This window comes from Parus major, chromosome 1 (assembly GCF_001522545.3).
Source record: "Parus major isolate Abel chromosome 1, Parus_major1.1, whole genome shotgun sequence".
Taxonomy (NCBI): domain Eukaryota; kingdom Metazoa; phylum Chordata; class Aves; order Passeriformes; family Paridae; genus Parus; species Parus major.
In genome coordinates, this window is record NC_031768.1 from 33,791,356 (window position 1) to 33,815,418 (window position 24,063).

Genomic DNA, 24,063 nt, shown 5'->3' on the forward strand with positions numbered 1-24,063 from the left:
TGTTCTCTGTCTTATTTTAAATCTTGCTTTAGGGTTTCAAACACTGCAAGCCAAAACTACATAAAATATATGAATAAAAATATATATTTTAAGGAACAATATAACAGGAATATGTGGCCTGATTTCACTCTATGAAGTCTGTGTCCCAGATGTGAGTGGCCAGTGTAGTTCTCCTCTACCCCTCTTACCTCACTTATACTGTAATTTTTTCATTTTATCCATTCCATACCCTCACCAAGAAAGGAATCCATAAGTTCATAATGCTTTCTGAATGACTCTTCTAATGATTTTTATCAGAAAGTAGGAATTCTTCCCCTCTTCTTGAGAAAACATCTCAACATTGAACGATGAGATAATTGTATTGTCTGTGCACAAAGATAGTGTCTGATGATCCAAAAGCAAAGTTATTACGTTGACTGAGGGTTTTCCCCCAAGACGGAGGAGATATTACAGGAGTTGTCTCACTGAAACTTGACTCAGCACCTGATATCTACAATTCACCTTCTGCCTGATGATTTGTGGGCATCAGACTGACAAGTATGGAGGGGAGAGCACTGATGTTCAAAGGTAAGAGGAAATGTAACATTACCTACTAAAAATGATTGTTCTTTTGAGGTCATTAACCTGATCTTACAGCAAAAAAAAAACATTTCTAGTTCTTTTGTTGTTCAGATATTTGTAGATCGAGCTTTCCACTTGTCACCAGCCATTATTAATAATAAAGGAGGAATAGCGCAATCTTCTCCATTGGGGACCTTTTACCAAAACAAAAAGCACATTTAGGTGAATCAAGACTCAGCACCAAAGTATATCTTGGAAACTTTATGTTTCAAGAACACAAACAAAATTTTTATATTTTTATTTCTTCCAATAATTACTATTCTGACATGGAAAAATGTTACCAGTAAAGAAAGCAAGTAATTTTTAGGTATCTTCCAAACCTTCCAGAAAATTATGTCCATCATTGATTTGTATTTCCCATCTTCAAAAAAGAAATGTCTTCCTTGCAAAATCAAATAATTCTCTTCTAGTCAAATAAACACTGTCCTAACGAAGAATTAGAATAACTCTTCCCTGACTGTGTACCTGAAAACAGACTAGCATAGCTCATCACTTCATGGAATCAGTAGGAAAGATTCTTTAAAGAGACAGGGAAAAATAAATAGCAAAAATTGGTCAGTTCTGAACTTTCACTTCTCTGAGATAAACCTATTTAAACACTCACAATACAGCAGAAAACTTTACTTCATCCAAAGTTTTCTTGTTTTACTTAGATTGCTAACTGCAAAGCCCACAATATTAAAAGACCCTGTCTTCACGCTTTTCTTTCTGGTTGATGTGTGCTTACACACTGCAGTGACTCAGAAAGGGAATTTCTTTTTATTAGTTTTAGAGAACACTTGTGAGATCCTCTTGCTGTTTCCAGAAACATTTACTACTTCCACCATTTCTCATGACCACATGAATCAGATGTTTAATAGCTAGTATGAGATTTGTATGAACAGCCAATCTTCAAAAGCTCTTGATCTATCAGACAGTACTTGGAAGCTATTGTAGCATTATGAAACACTAATTCTAATTTCATTTTAACCCAAGGGGATGTCAACATCAGCTCATATTTTCTGAGATGCTCTAATTTCATTTGGCTGGAGATCAGTTTTTTTAGAGACAAGCTGCAAGATACTGCTTTTTGTTTGTGATCCAAAGCTAATTTTAAGAGTTGCATGTTGTCAGAGCACAAAGTACTTCAAGTTATTGGTCTCAGACAAACTCCCATATCAGCTGTTCTTTGATCTGTTAGAATATTGTCTACCTCATGGAAAGGTACACTTGAATAAGATAAAAAAAGCATATCATCTCTATAGATCTTCTAAGACAAATTCCTTCAAACACTTCTGTGGTTGAATGTTCTCATCTCTGTTCTCTTCTAGTGTTCCAAGAGTAACCTCTGAGTGCATCTCCATTTGCATTGGCATATGTTGCTGTTGGATAAAAATTACATTATGCACAAAATCTTCATTCATTGATATTAAAAAATCTGTATATTTTTACAAGTACTCATTTTTTTTGGCATATAACCAGGATTAGTACAGATTACTTATTCTTTTGCAACTGGAATACAAAGATTATGTTAGTTACTCTCTCAATCTACAAGTTGTTCACAGGCAAATTTCCTTAGTTGTTCTGAGCCTTGATTTTATTGCTTGGCACTCTCCAGGATGATATGACCATTGTGCCATCAACAATCACTTGAATCAAAAGATCAGTAATCTGTTGCTGTGATGTAGACAGTAACTACCCAACTATGCTAAAGTCTTCTGTCAAAGGTTTATTCAGTGTTTGTAATACTTTGGGCGCAGAAGTCGCCTTTTTCTCTGTCACTAACATTAAATATCGTTTCTGTGGTGATTATATATTGAACACAAAGACCCCTACATAGCAGCTTATGCAGTTCTAACGTGGAGATGAAGAATATAAACCTGAGGGTGATGATTCTGTATTCTGCCAGCCATATTCATAGCCACAAGGGCTATTATCAGTTAGTTTGCTCACAGCTACTGGCAAAAATGGGTGAGAAGGACTTTTGCACAGAAGAGGTGATAAATACACTCTTTAACCAGCTGAGTTTAGGGTCAATATGGCTCCTTTAGCATCAAATTTGGTCAAACTATATTGACCAGAAATGTCATAGAAATTTTTCTGAATCTTGAGAATAAGAGACTTGACCTCAAGCCAGTTCTGGAGCTCTTGAGCTTTTCTGAGAGGATAAGTGTAGTGAAGAAGAGGAGCACAGTCTCCTCTGGGAGCCAGCCAAGGCTTGTGGAATGAACTCCAGGTGCAAGTTCAAAACACTTCAATCTTTTAATTTTTCATTTTATTATATAGTATATGCACATCATTTTCCCCATAAATTTGTTTTGAGAAGATAAAATTAAACAAAACAACCCATTCCTCTTGCCTCACAACTCAAATTATCATTCCTGGTTTGAGATGATCTGTGTTTTCCATCAAAGTTTACAATCACATAGATATATTATTTAAAAAAACAAACCCAAACCACAGTATTGGAAAGCATATATCTTTCTCTTGGGAAAGAAAACAGCATAAGGGAACACACTGGGAATTGCTAGTTAAATTGCTGAATGTGCTACTAGAAGATATTTTGATATTGCAGTCTAAATATGTGCCATAATATGGCAGGATAGAGTAAAATTAACAGAAATCCTGAAGAGGCTCTGAACAAATATTTTGAGCACATAGAGTAGAGAAAATCCTTATTACAGTTTTCTATTTCAATGGTGGTCTCCACCAAAAAATATCCCATAATTTGGGCACACCTGTGCCTTCTCCTCATGTGTTTCAGAACCAGGTAAGAAGCAATCTTACTGTGCCTTATAGCACACGGTTCACTGTGTAGCTTCTCTGCAGTCAGGCAGAAGTTTAGATCTGTGTGACTAGCACATTTTTTCCTGCAGCTCACACAATGACAGCAAAACACTGAGTGTGCAAGCCAGGGAGCTCCATTTATGACATTCACAAAAATATTGTCAATACTTAGTCTTTGTTTTGCCAAGTTGACTAAAGACTTGTAATCTGGCATGAGATAAGCAAGCATCTGAATTTACAGCACATCATCTCTTCCAAAATAAACACCTCTGCATATGGCTTTGTCCTGAAGCAGGGGCACAGCTGGGGTAGGTTATGTTGCATGAATTGTGCAGCCTCCTCCTTCCTTCTGTAAAAATGTGCACATTTGACTGCACAGCCAATGTGCACAGCCAATGACTGTGATCACCACTAAAAATTAGTGATTTAGTGATCACCACTAAAAATTCCCCTTGATAACTGGCCTACATGCTTACATGTATATCATCCCATCACTGACCCTTCTTCAGGGTCTCAGGGTGACCAGTCCTTAAAATGTTGGTCCACTGTGTGTGGATAAGCTGAAACAGCTTGGAGAACACTAGACATTTTAGTCTCCTGAGGATTTTTCCCCATCCTGTCTACTGACATCATTGTCCTGTAACCTCTACAAGCTTTCTGTTCCCTTCTGGCTTCACTACAAATGCTGTGCATACCTTTTTTATTTTTTTTTATTTAATTTTTTTCAATTGCTGCTCCAAATGCAATGTTGTACCATTCTGATTGCAAGTGATATCATGCGTGTCAATGTAGTGAGAGAAAAAAGACAGGCACACTACCTGGTGGTGAGTCTCATCTGCTAACCACGTTTTGATATGATCTGAAGGATGTGGAACAGGCGTGGTTAGAACTTCCAGGCATCTATACCTGCAAGACAGTGATACAGGCACGCGACTATTCTTGTCTGCAGGAACAGATCAGACATTAATGCTTTGTAATAAATATTCCAGTTCCAAGGCAGGCATCTACTATTTCTAAAGCCATTTAATTTTTTTTTCTTTCTTTTCACTGTCAACATTTCCTACATTTTCAACATTTTACCTAGCTCTTCTTTAGCCTGATTGGTTTCTAACCTGAAAGAGTTTTAAAAGGACTGGGTGGATATAAAAAAAACTATGATTTCTACACAAATATTTTTTTCCAAGAAAAGTGAGAAGCTGTGGCATGCTACTGTGTCTGTAGCTTAAAAAATTATTCCTATGTGTTCATTCCATAATAAAAATTTGATAACCTTTTGTATACAAATCAGGAATAATGATTATTCATTAATTAAATAAATTTACTTTTAATAGTAGCTCCACTTACATACTGCACCTTACAAATATTAAGGTATCTTGAGTTATCATTCTATCCTGGAGAAGTTTATTTCTCAGTTCAAGAAAGCCTTTGCTGCCACAGGCAGCTGTCTATAGGAAAACTATGTTGCCAGGAGGAAAAGCAGTGGCATAGATAGAGTTAGCAGCATTAACTGTTGATGGATGTGAAGCCACTACTATTATTTTGCTCTAATGTTATTAATAGTAGAACAAAGGAAATTCATTCCATCAGTCTGACTTCCCTTTTTTATTTATTTCTTGTAAACTCTTCAGCTTAGACTGAAAGACTGCTTTCATAACACCCATGGGTTATGAAATGAAATTGGACAGAATGACATGCAGTTCATCTCTGGCCTGATTAATATAGGTGACCTTGAATGCAGAACGTGTGAAAGCATATGGAAAAGGTCACACTGAGAATAGAGAGGCAGCTGCCTGAGTAAGATTTAAAAATATCGTTTATAGTGGCAGAAAATCAGAGAGTAAGGTGTGAGACTGGATCTGTGGAGGACTGTGCTAGGAGCTGCAAGAGACAAATTATAACTCTCAGTGTCTTGCACTAGATCATAACATGAAGCACTACTTTGCTAGAACAATAGTTGGAAATGCACAATTAACTTCTTGTTAACATAATTTATCTGAGAAAATCTGTGTTTGACTTTTATCCATTGTATGGTTTACTGTCACTCTGACCTCTCTTCCACTGGAGATGTATACAACCATCCAGAAATGTACTCTACCTTCTACATGCATATATCATCAAACCTCCAAGGAAAACCAGAGGACAAAGCAATGAGAGGCTTAGTAGCAGGATATCCACCATCTTTTCTAAAAAAAAAAGGAAAAAAAAAAAAAGAAGAGGGAAAAGTAGTGTTAATTATTTGGGAGAGGCTAGGGTAGTTAATAAACAGTATGGACTCATAAATATTGCTCTTTTCCTGAACTGTCACAGATTTAAAGAAACATTTCCTGGAGATTTTTTAGGGGAAAAGAGCTTCTGACTTCAGCACTGTTCCTTCCTCCTCTTCCTCCTTTTAGCCCTCAGCCTTGCTGCTTTGTCTGGCACTTCCACTTGCTTTATTCCATTCCCTCCTTTTCCTGGAATTCTGATCTCATACCCTGGGCATGGCCTGTCCTGCCACTGGATATTTCCACACAGCCTTGATTGCTCTGGATATCAAACCCTCTGTACTACTGGTACTTCTGCTGCTGCTCTAGCTGCTCCTGAGTTCCTACTGCTGCTACCTCCCATCTCCACACACCATGAGTCCCCAGCTCCTGCCTCCTCACCACTTCACAGCTGTAACGGATTTAAGGCAAAATGAAAATAAAATCATTTTGTCAAACAAAATATTCTCTTTTATTCAAGAAGCAGCATTTGGTTTCTATTATACTTACCTTTTTAACCCTGCTTGGCATAGTCCTAAAGCAATGGCATCAGTACATATTTATACTGTTCAACAAATACTACTGCTCTGTACCTTGCATTTCTACCTCCAAAATATGCAAAATACCAAAATAGCAATATATTTTGTTGACTTGGAAATGTTTTCCTGGGAAATTTTATTTTTTGTTTAATATCTAGCTTTAGAACTACAACTAGTTTGGATTGGTTTTAGCTAAGTACTTTGAAGAAAAACAGGCAAGGGCAGCTCATAAAATGTTTATAGTCTGAGGCCAGTTAAACAGTGGTTTTAGGATCAATCTAGATTAAAAATCAAAGTATAAAAGAATGGAACTAAAGTTCTGAGTTTGAACCCATTTATTTCCACAAATTTCATATAAAACCAAGAAAAAACTCAGAAACTTATGGGCAGAACTTACAAGTGTATGCCTTATCTTCTTTAAAGTTCAAAACCACTCTTTATTCACTTTAAGATGAAAAGGAAATTATTTTCTACTTGCTTTCTGAAATGAGGGCTCAGAAAACTTACTCTGAACAACCTCTGCACTGTGTAGTAGATTTTTTTTAGTTTGTGGTAATTGCTCTGCATCATTCTGCTAGCCCTATATCATACACACACCCAGGAGAAGAGGAAGCCCTGTTCTTATCATCAGCTGAATCACAATGAGGTTTGCTTCTCCTGCTTTCTTACTTCTTGCATTATGGAAAGCAGCAAGAAAAAGAAGCACATATATTCTTTTTTAATGGTGGGGTTTTTTTCAGATGCAAATGCTTTAAGTTGGACAGGAATAACAGAACTTTGAAATCAAAACAAGTGGCTTGGTTTGCAAAAATGCAGAGCGCTTCTGAATTACTACAAACTTCAAAGTGATCTATGAATTCTCATCAGCTCTAAAAATTAGACCAATTATTTCAAGTTTCTACATATGAATAAAGCTGATTAAACATTTCTTTTTTTAGCAGAAAGTTTCTATAGTAAACAGCTCAGTTCAGGTTAAATTGTGAGGGTTTTTTTCAAGGGCATATGCTAATTCTAAAGGCAAATTAATGTTTTCCTCATGAGAAAATTAGCAAATCCTTTTCATGTCAAAGGAACATTTCAGAACAAATATTTTAGTTATGTTTTGAATTATGTTATTTCATTTTGATGTTTCAGCTTTTTTTAAATGAAGGTTAAAATGCTTTTTTAAAATGAATTCTTAAAGAAATGTTGCACATTTCCTAGATGAAACAGTAGAATGTAATGGAGAAGCAAACAGAAAGCAGGTCATGTCATGCTTCTTCAAGACTTTCAGTAGAAAGAGATCCTGTAACACCAGAAAAATGACACATTTCAAAACAAAAATATTGAATGGATGTTCTTCTTTTCAGGTTACTTGTAGAATGTGCATTTATACATGTTCCCAAGTAGAAGCAGATAGAAAAATTTCCACAGAATACAGAGCAAAAAGGACAGAAAAAATTGTATCAGCATCAAAGGTGGTACGCAAAGAGATTTGGCTGAGTACCTGACCCTCCAATAAAATGTCTCCATAGATTCATTTTATAGAAATCAGTGATCCTTCCTCAGTAGGAAGGAAGGGAATTGCTGCACCACACGTGCAGTACACTCCAGGGTAAATCATCAGACTGCACTGAAAAAAGTGTGAAAAACAGCTAAAGGAGACTGGCAGATGCTGAGAGCAAGGTTTAGTAGGCCAGAACAAGAATGAATGACTGCTCAACTCCATTTCCTTCTTCTGGTGCAAGGTTGGCAGGGAGCAAGTAAATCTACATGCCTCCACCCAGAGGACCTCTTCTGATGTCCCCTATCTACACACCAGATGTGTCTGGCCTGATGTTAGGCAGACAGAGCTGGCAGACCTCTCCTAGGCCATGCAGCAGTCCTAGACTCTGTCTTTAGTAAGAAGACAGAGGAATTCCTCTAAAGAGGAATTCAAGACTCTTACGGCTTGAAAATTATCTCCTTCACCACAAAGAACATGAAAGGCAATTAGGTTTCTCTCTCCAGATATTTCACAAGTGGAATGCTTTTGAAATTAAATTAAAAAATTTAAGAGAAAAAAGGTTTCAGCAGACCAGTGGGATACAAGGAGGCATCTGATAGAGTAGGCAGCCAGTATCCAGTAAATTCTATAACTGAATATACATTCAATCCATTTCAAAAATAATAATGTCTCGCCTGGCATTTCCTGACCTCAGATAAATATGTATTTGAAGCTCAAAGATCAAAAAGGCATATTCAAAAATACAGTCTGTTGCATTAAATAATGGTATTTATCTTGTTTTACTACCCATAGTACTATATTATTTGCATGTCAACACGCAGACATAAGTTTCTCTCTATAAATACAGCATCACATTATTGTACTTCTCCCTAACCTGATGTCAGGAAGCTTCTGCATGTGGAGGCATTTTTCTCATCATGGAAAGCACAAGATTCCCTTGTAAGCACACTGATGTTCGGTGTTCTCTTCGTAGAGATTGAAGGAAGTGCCAGAGCACATATATTTAAAGAAGAGCTGTCTAACCCCCAACAGAGCTAAACCATTTCCTATCTCTCCTGTCAGATAAGAAATAATTCCACCAGTATAATAAGGGACATTTTGGACTTAGCCCTTAAAGACTATGTGGTTTGAAGAATGTTATGACTTTTGTGGATTTCTTGGCTTACTAACTTAATTTGAAAGTATTTTTAGAGATGCATGGGCCATCCTTTGCAGGGCAAGGCAGCAGGGGAGGGATGGTGATGTTAGGACCTTGTCAGCTGCTGACCATAATTATTTCCTAAAGGCTGTCAAGAGTCAGGTGTAACTTAGCTCAGGACAACAGCTCTGTAAAGACCAGGGAAGCAGAGCTCAGCCTAAGGACTCGCCTACAGCAGAGCTGTGTGAGCCTGGTGTGTGCCATGGACCCCCAGGGACAGTTATGATCCAATAACACCCTGGAGAGGAAGAGATGCAATAATGAAGTAAATATATTGAATGGTAATAACAAAACCCATGATAACAGTTATGAGTAGTAAGTACATCACTTACCATCGTTAATAAATACTGGTTCACTCCATTCACTCCAGACCTTGTTTGCTATGCAAGTCTCTTTCTTTACCCTTACTTGTGCCGCACATTTTTTTTCTGGCTTATGAAATGAATACTTATAGTTCTCTGCAGTGACATTTACAATCTATCAAGAGAGGTTTCGGGGATTATTTTAAAATATTTTTGCATTGCAGTTCAAACAGATAGAAACTAGGGATGTCAAATACTACAATTTACATCTTTAAGTAGCTGGAAGAGATTTCAGAACAAGTTCTTATGTCCATATACAATTTAACACTCATCTGATCTGTGTTAAAACTCAAAACTGAACATAAAGAGAGACTGGAACTGATAAGATGGAAGGAGGTATGGCAGGACATTAGGATTTGAAAGCACTGATTCTCCTATAATTTTTTATCACACCACATATAGGACAAACATAGTAACTGCAGAACTGCAAGTTTCAAGATTTTGGTGTGGGTAGAGTGCTACACTTGCTTCTGTGGTAGAATAAAATCTTGCATTTTTCATCTGAAAGATGTCCACAATTTTTCTGACCATCCTGGAACATCTTTAATTGTGCCTATGAAAAAAAGCACATCACTTCAAAAGATCAAACCCAAACATAGAGTGATGGAGTTTAAAGCAGAGGGATCTCTAAATCATCCACCACTTTTAAATACTGAAGCAAAGTTCTGTAAATAAACAATCTTAAAAATTTAAGACATAGTAAAAAAAAAAAAAAAAATGACAGAAAACTCTTGCTTGTAGAAAAAGTGATGTTAGAAGGCTGCAAAGTAGAAAGTATGAATCTCATCCATGGAAAAGCATGGAATCTCTGCTTCCTTGGTGTTGGGAAAGTATGATCTGTTCTCCTCATACTGACTGACAAGGTGTGGATTTGACCCTATGCACCATGATGCTTCTTTCTCTTCCCTTCAGGACTTTTCAAGTTCTGGGATCTATTAATATTTTGTGGTGCTCAAAGCACAGTATGAAACTTTAGGTGAAACTCAGCATCTAGATGGGCAAATTATTCACAACCTGCATCTTACATATGATATGTTGATCATATATACTTAAATAACATTTGACCTTTGCCTAAGAACACAGAATGGTTGACTCAGTTTGTGGTTCATAGTAATCCACAGACCTTTTTTTCTTCTGTGTTGACGCCTAGATTTTAATTCCTTATTTTGTGTTGACATATTTGACCTGTATTTCTTAATCATAGGATTTTCCTTATTACTGAGATTCACCTTGTTGATTTCAGACTTAACCAAAATTTCAAATTCTAATTTTTTTTCCCATGGTACTTGACAATATTTCCTAGCTTTCAGAAAATACTTATTTTTCTATAACAAAAAAGTGAATATGGTCTATGTGATATTAATGTATGATTCAAATTTAATATAGAAGACAAAAATTTCTAATTCACTTCAATGCAAGCCTGACTATGAAAGATTTTATAAAATGTATAGATTTTTTATTTTTACCAGAAAGACAAGTTAGATTATTCATTAAAGACAATGGGATTTCTTTAAAGTTTATTTGCGATTAAAATCTGTTAAATTTGAGGAATGCCTTGTTTTTATAGAAGTAACGTTATACGGACTAACCAGGGAAACTGATTACCTTATGATCTGTTATTTTCACTTGGTACAAAAAACACTTTTTCCTTGCTGAACCAATAGTAGGTGGAGGTTTCCAGTGAATTTTAATACTTCTGTTTTCAAGGGAAACTGAGACGTTGATTGGTGGGTTCAGTTTCTCTGAAAAATAAGGAACGCAGAGAGACCTTCTGTACCTCATGCTCTTCCTCATATTTAAACTGATGTAAAATAAATGAAACTGCACTTGTCCTTAAAATACACAGCTGAGTGTTTTGCAGTTTGCCACACTGAAAGGGGACATTCTAGTGAGCGACATATTTTTTTTGAAGTTGCTGTTCAGTAAGTATCTCAAAATAAAGGGACATAGTTGGGGTTTTTCACGTATGTTTCTAGGAAAGTCAGAAAGAGTGTGCAGGAGAAGAAGGCCCTCTCCAGCATCTGTGTTGGTGTTGAGGAGACCTTGAGTCTGGCTCCATGTCATGTAGGATACATGTGTTTTGTCTACCCACAGGCCTGGTATTATTACTTTAAAATAATGGAATTTAATCTCTCACAGAGGGGTTACAGAAGGAGCACTTAGAAAGTCTTCATAGAATCTTAGAAGGTTTTGGGTTGGGAGAGATCTTAAGGACCATCTAGTTCCAAATCCCCTGCCATGGGTAGGGCCACCTGCCACTAGATCAAGTTGCTCAAATCTCCATTGAACCTGTCCTTGGACACTTCCAGGGATGGGGCATCCACAATTTCTCAGAACAACCTGTTTCCCAGGGAATTTGTCTGATCCAATACATGAAGATTTCTGCAGATGCTTAAGAAATCTCTCTCTCCTATAAAAGGGCAAGTAGGCATTTGCTATGGAGGAAGTACAAGATTGGAAGCGAGGGACATTTAGGTCCCCAGGATTTCAGCCTTGGATTCATATAAGCAAGTCTACAGCTGTTTTTTAGCATGGTAAGTGTTAGGGGATTTATCCTAAGTGTGTGCTCAGTACTCAGGCATCCTCAGTCCTTCGCAGCTGCTGCTGCATTTCTGTGAAAGGAAGAACTCCAGCTGGAGTTTTCTGAAAAAGCCCTCCCAGCAGAGGCAGAAGTGCATGGCAAGTTTCTGCAGGCAGGGTCAGCAAGGTCTGGCGATGACACGGCTGCAGTGTGGTGCCAGTGAGAGAAGCCAGCTCCATGCAGCCTTTGAGGGTGGGGGCACCCTGTGAGCCATGAAGAGTCACGAGCAATGAGAAGAGTGAGAAGCAGGGTTTTTTTGTTTAGTCTATGAAATACTGCTGCCACCATTCTCCCTTCTGTTTGGATGTCAAGAATAGGCAGCAATCTCTTTTCATCCTTTTGTCATATGTCAGATTATAGCTGGCTCTGAGTGCAGAGTAAAGCTTTAGGTAAAGATACAATTCTATTGTCTTAGTAAAGGTTAGATGAGATCTAACTCAGAATAAAGTTTTAGAGTTTTGAATTATATTTTTGCTATCCCTTGAGCTATGACTGATTCCCAGGTTTCAGGTCTGAAAGACAATCAACATGTTAATGACTTAAAAGGCATTTGAATCTGCAATCTTTGCTAAAATTCAGGTGAATTTCTTACCCATGAGATTAATTCAAACTTCCCAGAGAAGTTAGAAAAAGTAATTTTATATGATCATTCAAAACTGTTGATAATTAAAAATAACTGCCAAGATATTTTTAACTTAAAAATAAATAAAAATGCTACTAATGTTTGAGAACATCCATATTCTTAAATTAAGGTTATAAATGAGACTTGTGACTATTTATGCTCTTTTTCTTAATCACACTTGCTCAGCACTATAAAAAAGGATAGAAGAAAAAAAAATTGAGAAACGAGCATAATGCTTTAAAATATTTTTTTCTCACATTAGCTTTTTCTTTTAATTAAAATTATAGATAAACAAGGTTATTTAATCAGACAAAAAATTAAAAAACCTTCAGCCCTAATCCATTTTGTTTCATCTTTGTGTAACATTCACACTGAGATGAATGCCTAAACAGTTAGAATTAGTATGACTTTGTCACACCTATTTCCTTTTTTGCTTTCTATGAAGTAACCAATAAATAAACTTTTCATAATATACAATAATAGACAATACTTACCTATTGTCTGAGGTGTGAAAGCTTTGTAATAAGACAGTCCTCTTGAACCATTTTTCAAATTTCTGACAGTTATATTTAAATTTATTTTCCTTGATGGTTGGAAATGTATTTCTCTCATATTGCAGCCAATATTTTTGTTACTTGCATTTTTTATATATTTCTGGCATGCAAAAACTTTTCCTACATGTCTGTGAGGAGGAGATATAATTTTTTTAAATTGAAGACTTAGGTCCAAAATCATGGTTTCATACTTAACTTGCTTAATATCCTTACCTGTATGAGGTAAAGATCTGGATATCTTCAGGAGCTTCTGCTTTAATGTTCCAGGTGCAATTGAAAAAAGAAATGTTATATATGATGCACGAAAGATTCTGAATGTAGACTGCAAAAAAGAAATGGTAAAGAGATGTGTTTATTTTATATTGATTTCCTAATATCAACGTGATGGTTGCCTTTACAGACCCACTATATTGGCTTATTTCTAGAAGCATGAAAAAGTACTATGTGAGAAAAAATAGGTCTTTTTGCTTTTAGACAGTGAAAACTGGGAAGCACATCTGCTACTAATACCAAAGCCTTAGTAACCCACTTAAAAATAAATTAAAATCTCTGATCTTTTAAGAATTGCTAAAATCATGTGATACTAAAGGCAATCTTCATGAGACATGAGTTTCTAGGGAAAATGAAAAGACTGGGGTCATACTGACATCTTGCTCAGCAGAGCTGGAGTTTTCTGAATCTGAGCACATTTAACAAAGGAAATAATTCTGCAATACCTCAAGGTATTATGAAACATATTCTTAACATACCTGAAAAAAAAAACGTAGCAGAATATTGGGATTGCAGAAAATGACATTTCAGAACTCTCCAAGTAAAGCGGGTCATTGTTGTAAACACCTGCACATCCCAAAAACAAGTTGGAAATAACTGACCTGGAGGTGCCTTGTAAGTAAATTCTGTCCAGTCACTCTCCTTAATTATGTCTTCTGTTTCTTTTGCAAAAAGTTGTGTCTTAACCTTAGCATTAAAACCAGAATGTAATTTAAGATGTATTATCTTTTCCTTCTCCTCCAGTCTTTCCTAAGACAAGAAAGAAGAAATTCCATGAAGGTAGACTGTTGTAAGTATTGAAAGGGAAATTATGCAAGCTCATCTACTGAATGATATATTATTTTACTTTACACTTTGTGCAACCTCCAAAGAACTTACTTTTTTTTCTTTAGTGGTATTGAAGAACTTATAAATCAAAATATACTTCACAGTGTATTTCCTGGTTTCTTCTTTTGTCAGGTTATTGCTCCAAGACAAAATAACTCTTGAATCATTCTTGGTGGCCCACAGAATATTATGTAGTCTAAGTGCATCTGCAATTAAATTGATATTACATAGAGAGAGGATTTTCCACTGTGTACACAAAGAAATTGTCTCTCAGCAAGGCTTGCATGCCCAGTAGCTCTACCAGGACCTTGGTTCTTGCCTGCAGCAGGAATTTCAGAGCTTTGTTGATTATGACTTTCAGCAGTGGAAATCATGCTGCTCTTTGCAGCTCTCAAAATTAATGGATTCATTTTTGCATGTCTTGGACACTTCTCTTACTTCAGGTCTCTGTTTCTCTCTGTGGGCTGTTGAAAGTGCCTTGGCAAGTTCAGATTAAACATCTGGGATGGTTAACATAGGATGAACTGTTAATACTTTACTTACCCTTTATGTCTTCTTGTCCACTTGCCAGGATTGTGGAAAATAGTGTCTTACACTGGAAAAAGCTTAATATCAGCAGGACAGAATTGGCTGTAACACATGCCATAGCAAAAGTTTTGGGCCACAGGTCTGAGGAAAGAGATTCTTTAATTCCAAGTTTGCTTGAGAAAGTAGTTAGAACATCACGTTTTCATTTTTCACCTGTGAAATATTAGGAAAGGGTTACCTAGATGCTTAAAAGGTGTGTAAAGTACAAAAAGTAAATATGAAATGACATAAGTTTGACAGGACTCGTTGACTGGTGCCTGCTGTTCGCAGGATGTTTGTATTTGAGCCCACTCTTTAACTGGGTGTCAGGCCAGAGAGAACATGTGCCATGGAGCACTGGTTTCGAGTGGCAGCACAGCTCCAATTGCAAGCCAGCACCACAGATACAACACTTCTGACACTGCAAGTGGTTTAGGTAGGGCCCACCTGACATAACCATGACTAGATATAAGTCCAGTAACTCTATTTGTGTGTGTTACTTGGCCTCTTGTGGTCAGAGAGAACCATCATTCCTAGACTGTGACTTGTGTTACCTGGTGTAGGAGGATATGGACCACAAGAAGAGATCAATCCTGCTATTTAAAACGTATCAGCAAGAGAATTTCAGGTGTTTTCTAAACTTGGAATATGGTGAGTGAACAGATTCAGACTGATCAAAGCTGGTTTCAGCAAGGCAGCATTTCTCTGAAGAGTCTCATTCAGAGGTTGCTTAAATGTAAAAGAATATTTGATACCTTCTGTGTTCATATGCCTTCAGAGACTTTCACTCACTAACTGATTTCTCTTGGCTCTGATTGTTTTCACTTTTAAATTTTCAGAAATATTGTATTCAGGGATCAGCACCTGGAGCCATGTCAAAAGGTTCACAATACATTGGCTAATAAGTGGCACTGGTCATGGTAGAGGAAAATGTGTGAATGTTCAGCAAACCAAAAAAATCTGCAACGAGGTTTTCTGGAAAAAAGAAACACAGGTACACTTAAAATTACATCCATATACAGATTAATTTATAATGCTATTTTATCACAATGCAGTGAAAAAAGACCACTTAAGGAATGCTGCCCTTGTTTATGAAGTGCTGTGAAAAAATCATAAAAATTTGTAAGGCAGAGGTTTCCCCATCTGGGTCATTCTGGAGTGATCTCAGCAGTAGCACCAGCAGCAGCTAAAGTACACAAGTCACACTGCACATGGCCAGCCAAAAAAAGAGTTAATTCTCCTGCTTGGTGTGCCCAGGTAAGAAGCCAGTTCTGGTTGTCTGGAGGGGAAAGGGGTGAGCTGTGCCATTAATCGTGCTCCTAGAACACATGTGGTGTGTGGCAAGAGGAAAGAGTCAGGGAAAACATAAAATAAAAACAAGGAAATGTTGATGGTTTAATATTCAACATGTAGCGGCTCATCCTTCTCCATGGAATGGAGCTATCAAAACCAGTCCTAGAAATATGTAAGTACTTTATTTAAATTAGCAGAAAGGGAAAAATGAGGATGGAAAGCACTAAGCAGATGAAATACTTGTGGCTAATATTAACATGATTTTTTTGGAAAATACAAGTCAAAACGGGATGTGGAACAGGAAAAGGAACAAAATAAATCTTACAGTAACAACAACTTTTGGTGTTAGAACCAAAAAATAGATACAATTTGTGTGTTAATATAAATGTATTTAGTTGGAGAGAGGACACAGGCAGACAAGGAAGGTTTTTAAAGGAAGTCTAAACAAGCTTAGAAAAAAGCCAACCAACTTGAGTCAAAGAAAGATATTTCAGGTGAGACCAGTGCTGTTTCCCCAGGGTGAGTTGCTCCTAGGAGTACCTTTTGTGCAGGAATGAGGGGCATTTCTCCACTCAGTGTGCAGTGAACACGTGCAGCTTCTCCCACCGATGCTGTGACGGTGGACAGTGTGAGCAGGCTGCAAATAGCACCAGGAAAGCAGGTACATGGAAAGCTACCAAAAAGTGTTAAAGATGGATGCACACATCCCTAATTCAGCAGCTGTAGGTGCTGGGGGAACACTTAGGGAATGGGCTGCAGGAGGTGACCAGAGTTGTGGATTACTTCTGAGTAACATCTCCTGTTCTCGCTGCTGCAGGCAGAACAGCAGAAGGACAGCTGGGCTGACCTCACAGGGTATTTCTTATGTTTATATACAATTAATTAGTCCACAAACCCACAGTAAAGTGAAAGCACTGCAGCATAATTACACCCAAAGTGACCAGGAGGGAACAAAACCCGTCCATACATAAAAAGCTTTTGATTCACAACTTGTCAAAGAACATGTATTTTCATTTATGCCAACATAGATGTGCTGAAAGACAGAACATTTCTTCTCAGACATATGCAGACAGGACTTTGCATTCTTCATCCTGTGCTACAAAGAGGTTTGAGTTAGCATATGGTGCTGAAATTCAGTCGATGATGTGAAAAATAAAATTCATTGCCTGACAATTTTTTTTTCTAATAAGACTCTCTAGCTCTTTTGTCTCTGAAAAAGTGCATACTAGCCAAATATACTTTCAAACACTCCAGTTAATCTAGTGGGATAGAAATTGTCTCAATAATCCAAATCATCTAAAAAATAGCCATAATGAAAAAAAAATAACAAAAAACAAAAAAACAAAAGCAGAAACAAAAAACCACAAATTATTTCCAAGCAAGGTCCTGTCAAAAATGGGCATTTAAAAAAAAATAATTTTAAAAAATACTATACATATTTTACCACTTCTTTTTAATTTATTTATCCCCTTTCTTTCATTTCTGAGCTTCAAGTACAGCTAATACCTGTTGGTTGGTGCCCAGCAATGTCTGTTTTACAGTAGTGGGTTGTTGGAGTAAGAGAAAGAGAACTGACTGGAGCTGCCAGCCCATCTACCACCGCAGCTGCAGGGGTTGTTTGTTCAATGCCCACCTGGTGAATTTGGGAAGTAGACAGAGAAAGAAAATGAAAATAGCTAAAGCAAGTTTCACAAAACTTAAGAGCAGTTAGTTCAAGTGGCAGGAAATTAAACTATTTGATTTTAAATCCACACTATACATGTGTTCGAATAAAGCTATTTTTAAAATAGTTTCTGGGGCTGATTAATACATCATCCTATATTTTTTAAGAAATAGTTTTTATATACATATATTTTCTTTGAAAAATAGATAATAAAATTGTCAAAAAGGACAATTTCAGGTGGTCTTCAAAACTATATTATGCCAAATTTGGAAAGTAAATTCAACCATTAAACAATGAAATGTTTTATTCACTGTTCTAATGCACAGTCTTAGATGAAGGGAATAACTGGGACTGTTTGTCTGATTAAGACTACCTAAAACTTAAACTTCATTTAAGATTGTCGGGTCATACTTTTCAACGCCCCCCCCTTCCCATATTTAGTTGTAGAAAATGTAGAAATTGATCAATGAATGATGAAATAAGCAATATAGGTCAAATAAAGTTTAAATCTCTTGGTAGAAGTAGAGTCAAAAGAGGAGGACCATTTATACTCTTTTTTTCAAAACTTACCTTAGTTTTAGTGCTTGTTAAACCCTGGGTACCTATGCATAGTTTTGCCTGAGAAGGAGGTCAGATCAGCACTGGAAAATGTCTTGATTTAGGGCTACAATGAGAAATTGATTCAGGAGACTTCCCTTTTCACAAGGCACTCCCTCAGAAAAGCCCATTGCCAGGGGCCACTTCCCACTGAGGGGCTGAAGCACACCTCTGAAGAAACAAACATGGACTGGAACCTCTCTCAAAGTCCTTGGACCTCTAAGGAGACACATCTCTGCATGACTAACTCAAAAGTCAGAGCCCTTACTATTTTGTCCTTTTGGTATATGGAAGAGAAAGGTTTCCAAATATTTTGTATATTGTAATGATCTTTTAAAAAGAAGTAAAATTAAAGAAGAAATTAAATCACATTTGTGAAATTAAAATCCCAGGAAGATCCTACCCTACTTGACATTGTTCTCTTGGTTTTTAGCTAATATACATCTTTCAGAGTGCAGAAAATCAAAAAAAAAAGGTCACAGAACTAATAAGGAAAAAGAACAAATAAATCTTGCATTCTGAACAGGTAAGACTATCTGTTTAACTGTTCAGATCTGAAGATTTGCCCAGCCTAGTCTCTGAAATTGTCCTTTTAAATGGTTTGCTTTATAAAGTAAGTTAATTTGCAGTCATTGCAAATTCAATTCCAAGACACACTGACAATTTATGAATGTCATTCTTGGGGGGAGTTGACTGACTTGATAATAAGAGGGTTTGAAAACAACCACTTTATTCATACACACTGAGATTTTGAATTCCAGCTTTCCATTTAAGCCGTATTTGGAGGGGCAATAACAGATAAAAAATGGGTGGGTTTTTTGTTTGTTTTTACTTGATATTTTGGCTTGAAACAGATATGCCTCATTGTTCACATTAAAAAGTTTATTCACTAAGGATCTGACCCCAGGTTTCAGTGCAAAAATGAACCTAAGGTGTCAAGACTGCATTCTTTATTTCTTTTTCAAAAATTGCCAAATTTGGACAAAATATTTCACAATCCCTGATATAAAGGGCTGAAGAGATAAAGTAACACAGTTTTTTATCATTTTCTAGCTGATGTGATCCTTTCCAGAGCATAGAAACTGGCTCTTTTGCTTTGCTTTTCCCCATCTTTAAATGCTGGACACTCAGCAGAGAAATGCTGGAAAAAGGAAGAATCCCATGAAACACCTTCCATGCTTTTCAGTGAAGTGCTAAAAACCTAAAGATCTGCACTCTGATCCCAGGCAGAGGCTGTTAAACTTATGTATGGAAATAGTTGTATTCTTTCAGAATATGTGTTAAAAATGCATGTTTCATAGAATATATGAGCAAAATAATCCAGCAATAGAAATGTCATAGAGAAGATCAATAGAATATTTTGGCTTGTTAAGAGTAAAGTATTAAAAACTGCTTCTTTGTCATTTGGGTCCCTCTTTCTTTCAGTAAAACACCTTCACAGTGATTACTCTGAATTATATCTGGATTTTCCATATATGTAGATTCAATAAGCTAATCTTGATCTTAGATTAGAAAAGGATATATTTAGGCCCTTTTTTTTTTCTTTTTTGTTGTTTTTGTTTGTTTGTTTGTTTGTTTGTTGTTTTTGTTTGTTTTTTTTTTGTTAAGGCTAGATAATACAATTATTCAAGGGAAGGCTAAACCAACCTTGAGTGTTTGAATCCAATTGCTTCCTTGTTCTGGTGTTAATCAGACATGATCTTATGGTGGGGATGTACAAAACCCACATTTTTCTAATGATGAACTAAGATAAAGGAAGGTAAATGTTTCTGAAGAACTTTACTATATTTAGAAGTATGTTTTATTTAAATGAGAAGTGTGTGACTTGGAATCTCAAATCCAATAATAATGGTGGAAAGCCTGACTACAAGCCCAATACTGAATTTTTAAAATACAGAAAACTTAATTTCCCCTTGTGTCCTCTGTTTATCAGATAAAAAAATGTAAATTTTGTCTGGTTAATGTGTGCTTTGTACTTTGAATTAATGGTAGCACCTCAACAACTGCAGTATGTTTCTTCCTCTTTTCTTATACCATAACTCACTGACTTCAGACAAAAGAAGTTAATTCCTTTACACACATTTAATTCCATTAAAATTTTAAATAATTAAAGATTTTTATTTTATTTTTTAAATTTTTGTATGTCTTTAATTTATTCAGGAAAGCAGGAATGGTAGGAATTCAACACTTTTTCCATCCTTAATAGACTCACACTGAGTTGCTTAACAGTCTCAGTCCATCAGTGATGCATTGGAACCACATATGGATTTGGGCTGATCAAAACAGCAAGTCATGTAACTAAAAATAAAACAGTGCAGTGTGCAGCTACTTCACCAGGGTTGAGGTGCCTGTGGAGAGGAATGACTGCTCACACTCCTTAAACCTGTGCTTTAAGGAGTGTTTAGTACTTGGCAACCATTTCTGTCCCACCCCTCTGAACCCTGTGTGGAGCCAGTGAAGTCCCATGCATGTGGCTAAAGGACAAGGTCTTTTCCTTCTGACTGTCCCTGCAGTCTAGTTTGTTGTGTCAACACAGATAGTGTTTGCAAACATGTGCTGGGGATATTTGGGGTGCCTTGAGTTCCACCTCTGTTTACACCAAGAGAGGAAGAGGAGGGAAACTCATCTTTTGCTTTGTACTGAAGTAAAAATGAAGTTTCAGAAATTTGGGCTGTTAGTGAGAGATTTCACTGCAAAGGAGTAGTGAGGCAGGCCTTAAGGACAGCAGTAAGGTAAAGGGAGTGTTCTGGAAGTGATATGTGCTTGTTAACAGAAGGGAATTTTGAAATCACAGCTTTCTACTGCAGTGACTAAATTTCCACTATCTGGGTCTCTTAGTTCTGTTATTTTAAAGCTGATCTCATGTTTTTGTTTCATAAAATAGGGATGGCAGTTGTCCATGCAGCCTTCTACACTGTGTCTGCAGTCTCAAAAGGTATAAAATTAAAAAAGTGTTCCAAATCACACCAGATATATCTGAAATAGCTAATTACTTCTATTCTGCCATTTCTTTTCTCATGGATCATTTTGTAATACCATCCAAACTATGTGTATGTACATATACCAGTGCAAGGCTTGAGAAAGTAATTTCCTGGAGGAGGTATCTCTTTGCTTTCTGAAAATTATTGTCTGCAACAAATGTTGTTCACAGTGAAACTCAACCTTAGGCACAATGCCTCTGTTCCAGTTTCTCCCAAATCCTACAGGCAGAGATTTATGAGATTGCAATGTGCAAGTTTGGGGTACACTGTAGGGTATGGTGACTTTGCATCAGGAGTGAGAAAGAGTCCTATAAAGATGTCCAATACTATATAGCCATATTGGCTATATATTTGCCTTAGCTAATCAAGAGGGATCAATGAAAGATTTCAATTATAAGCATAGTGCTGTTAGTGTTGTGATTACAAACCTTTAGACTAAATCAGACCCATTTAACACCTGCCTTAGGATATGCACTGCATATAATGGGAGAGATGGGGGAGGGAGTGAATAGATAAAAACAGAACCCTAATCTTTCCTGAGTGAGGAACTGAGGCGCAGAGAAATTATAAAAGTTTTCCAAACCACACCAGATATATCTGAAATAGCTAATTACTTCTATTCTGTCATTTCCATTTTAAATTTAATGGACTACATAAAAAAAACCTCCTAACACTGGTCAGAAGCTGATGTCTCATTATGCACACGAATTTCTCTGGGGTGATGGTCAGACTACTGATGTATCACAATAGTTGTGACTACAAGCAGCCTAAGAGAGTAAGGCTTAAAAGAATGATTTATCTTTTATCATTAAAACAATAGCTATGCATCCTGAATATTTTCAGGAAGAGATCCTTCTGTATTATTTCAAGGGAACTGGTGAAACATAGCCTAATATAGAGAAAATTCCTAGGCACTTCAGAGCATATATATCATCACCTGATTATTAATTTGTGCACCTATTCCTGATCAGATATTCAAGTGCTGACAGCAGAATAGTTAATGTCTGCATAAACCCTTTAAAACATAGCAGATTTTAAAAACAAGAGACTTTAAACAAGAAAAATTTTCTCCATTCTACTCCCTTCATGGAGCATTTTTTAATTATCTCCATGCTGCTTCTATACAATTAATATAAGAATGTCCTTCAGAATGATTAATTCTATTTTCCTCCCCTGTTGGTATGCAGAAAACATTACAGGTATTCAAAAACACTCCCTCCAACATTTTCAAACTTCAGGTCCTAATTTTCATAATGCCAGTAGGACTGGCACTGGCAAAAGCATCTATTGATTTACAAGCAGTTATTAAAAATCTGCTTCCTGACTAGATTTCTGATATTAAATAAGGAGTCTTCTAGTGCTCATGTAGGGTGCTCATGGACTAACCAAGTATGGCAGCATATATGTGCAGATGACATTCCCAGCAAAGACAAGTATGTCAGTGCTCATTATGAAACCAAATATGGGGAAGAAAAAAGTCTATCCATCTGCTATAGCCATCATTCTAGGAAAATTTTCTTACCTTGTAACACTCCTCCCAGCCAAACTGTCTGTCCAAGAGCACAACAGCGAAGACCAGCATTTAACACTCAGTTGAAAGGAAATGACTCTCAGCCAAACAGACTGGTGGTATAAAATTCATCAGAGACAGGCAGAGGGAAAATGTCCATCCATCTGCCAAGTGAAAGTAAATAAACTACTTGTTTCTGGAACAGCTTTTCTGCTCACAGTTTCAAAACATGTCATCTCCTTCACAACTGAACCATCTAAGAAAATAATTGTTCTTGGTTACTTCACCCAGAGAGATATTCAAACATTCATTCTGTATTAGAGAAAGATACATTTCTAGACGCTCTGATCATCAGTCTTAATTATTGGTCAATATTGATAATTGTGCCTGTTCAAACTCGTTACTACTAACCTGGAACTCATTAATACAAATTCTTCCACTAAGGTCTTGTGGTGTCTCAGCCTCTGCTCAGGGTGGATACGCTGAGAAAGAAAGCCCACTGAAGGCAGTTGTGAGAGACTGGAATGAAAATAGTAAATGACTCAAAACAATTGGTCATTTGCAAAAGCTTCAGGTGCTTTACTGACCATGCTCAAAGTGATCATCCAGGTGCAGAGAGGGTGCACAGCCACCACCAGGGGCTACAAGCTGGGGTTTGAGCCAGGTAAGGGAAGAGGCCTATAAGAAGCAGATCGAGTGAGGTGGAATAGTGCTTTTGCCATGTCATGTATCCTCCCTTACACAAGAGACTGGAGTGAAAACCCCCTTCCAGGGACGTGCTAGGGGATTCAGATGTGACCTGAAGATATTCATCTCTTCTGATGGGCCATAATTGGCTCAACTACGGTGAAGAAAGAGGCAGCTGAAATGTCTTAGAAGATGTTATAAACCACCCAAGACTCCTTACTGCCCTGCAATCCGCAGTCTTGCATCAGACAGTGTGACGCTCCTTGCTTCATGGGTGGTGTTCCAGCATCCCCACCGAGCCTGAGCATATATTAATCCATTGAGCTTTGTGGTTTTTGGGTTTCCCCCATCCCCAATGGACCGAGACTGTGACCATCACTTTGACCAATGGGCATAAAGGGTATCGAAATTGCAACAGTCAAGGCTTGTTTTGGGATCCACGGGTGTGATATCTTTCTACTCTTATCCTTTCTTTCTTTTCCCTTATACATTTTCTCAAGTGTTATTTTTATGCTTCTATATTACTATGGATAATAACCAAAATATATACATACCTGCTTTCCATTGCAGCCAACTTGTTCTAAAATAAACCCTACATATTTATATTTATATTTATATTTATATTTATATTTATATTTATATTTATATTTATATTTATATTTATATTTATATTTATATTTATATTTATATTTATA

The 24,063-nt window shown here is 36.7% G+C and overlaps 2 protein-coding genes across 4 annotated transcripts in view; one reads left to right on the forward strand and one right to left on the reverse strand.

Moving 5' to 3' along the window:
- Positions 1-807: 807 nt before the first annotated feature.
- Positions 808-16,445, reverse strand: LOC107201466 (interleukin-5 receptor subunit alpha-like). Its single transcript, XM_019006038.2, has 11 exons — positions 15,393-16,445; positions 14,614-14,811; positions 14,122-14,276; positions 13,845-13,992; positions 13,186-13,294; positions 12,913-13,100; positions 10,821-10,957; positions 9,186-9,330; positions 5,483-5,570; positions 4,206-4,293; positions 808-1,982 (listed from the first exon to the last, which is right to left on the reverse strand). The coding sequence occupies exons 2-11, from the start codon at positions 14,714-14,716 to the stop codon at positions 1,860-1,862; spliced, it is 1,284 nt and encodes a 427-aa protein (XP_018861583.1). The 5' UTR covers positions 14,717-14,811; positions 15,393-16,445; the 3' UTR covers positions 808-1,859.
- The window catches only part of LOC107201450 (interleukin-5 receptor subunit alpha-like), a 44,676-nt gene continuing 34,614 nt past the window's right edge, over positions 14,002-24,063 (forward strand). For 2 of the 3 annotated variants that reach the window (XM_033513759.1, XM_033513766.1), the window contains exon 1: positions 14,002-14,032. In XM_033513759.1, the coding sequence (XP_033369650.1) occupies positions 14,017-14,032 (16 nt within the window). In that variant the 5' untranslated portion in view covers positions 14,002-14,016. The remainder of the gene's footprint in view (positions 14,033-24,063) is intronic. The other variant, XM_033513773.1, reaches the window with a different exon arrangement.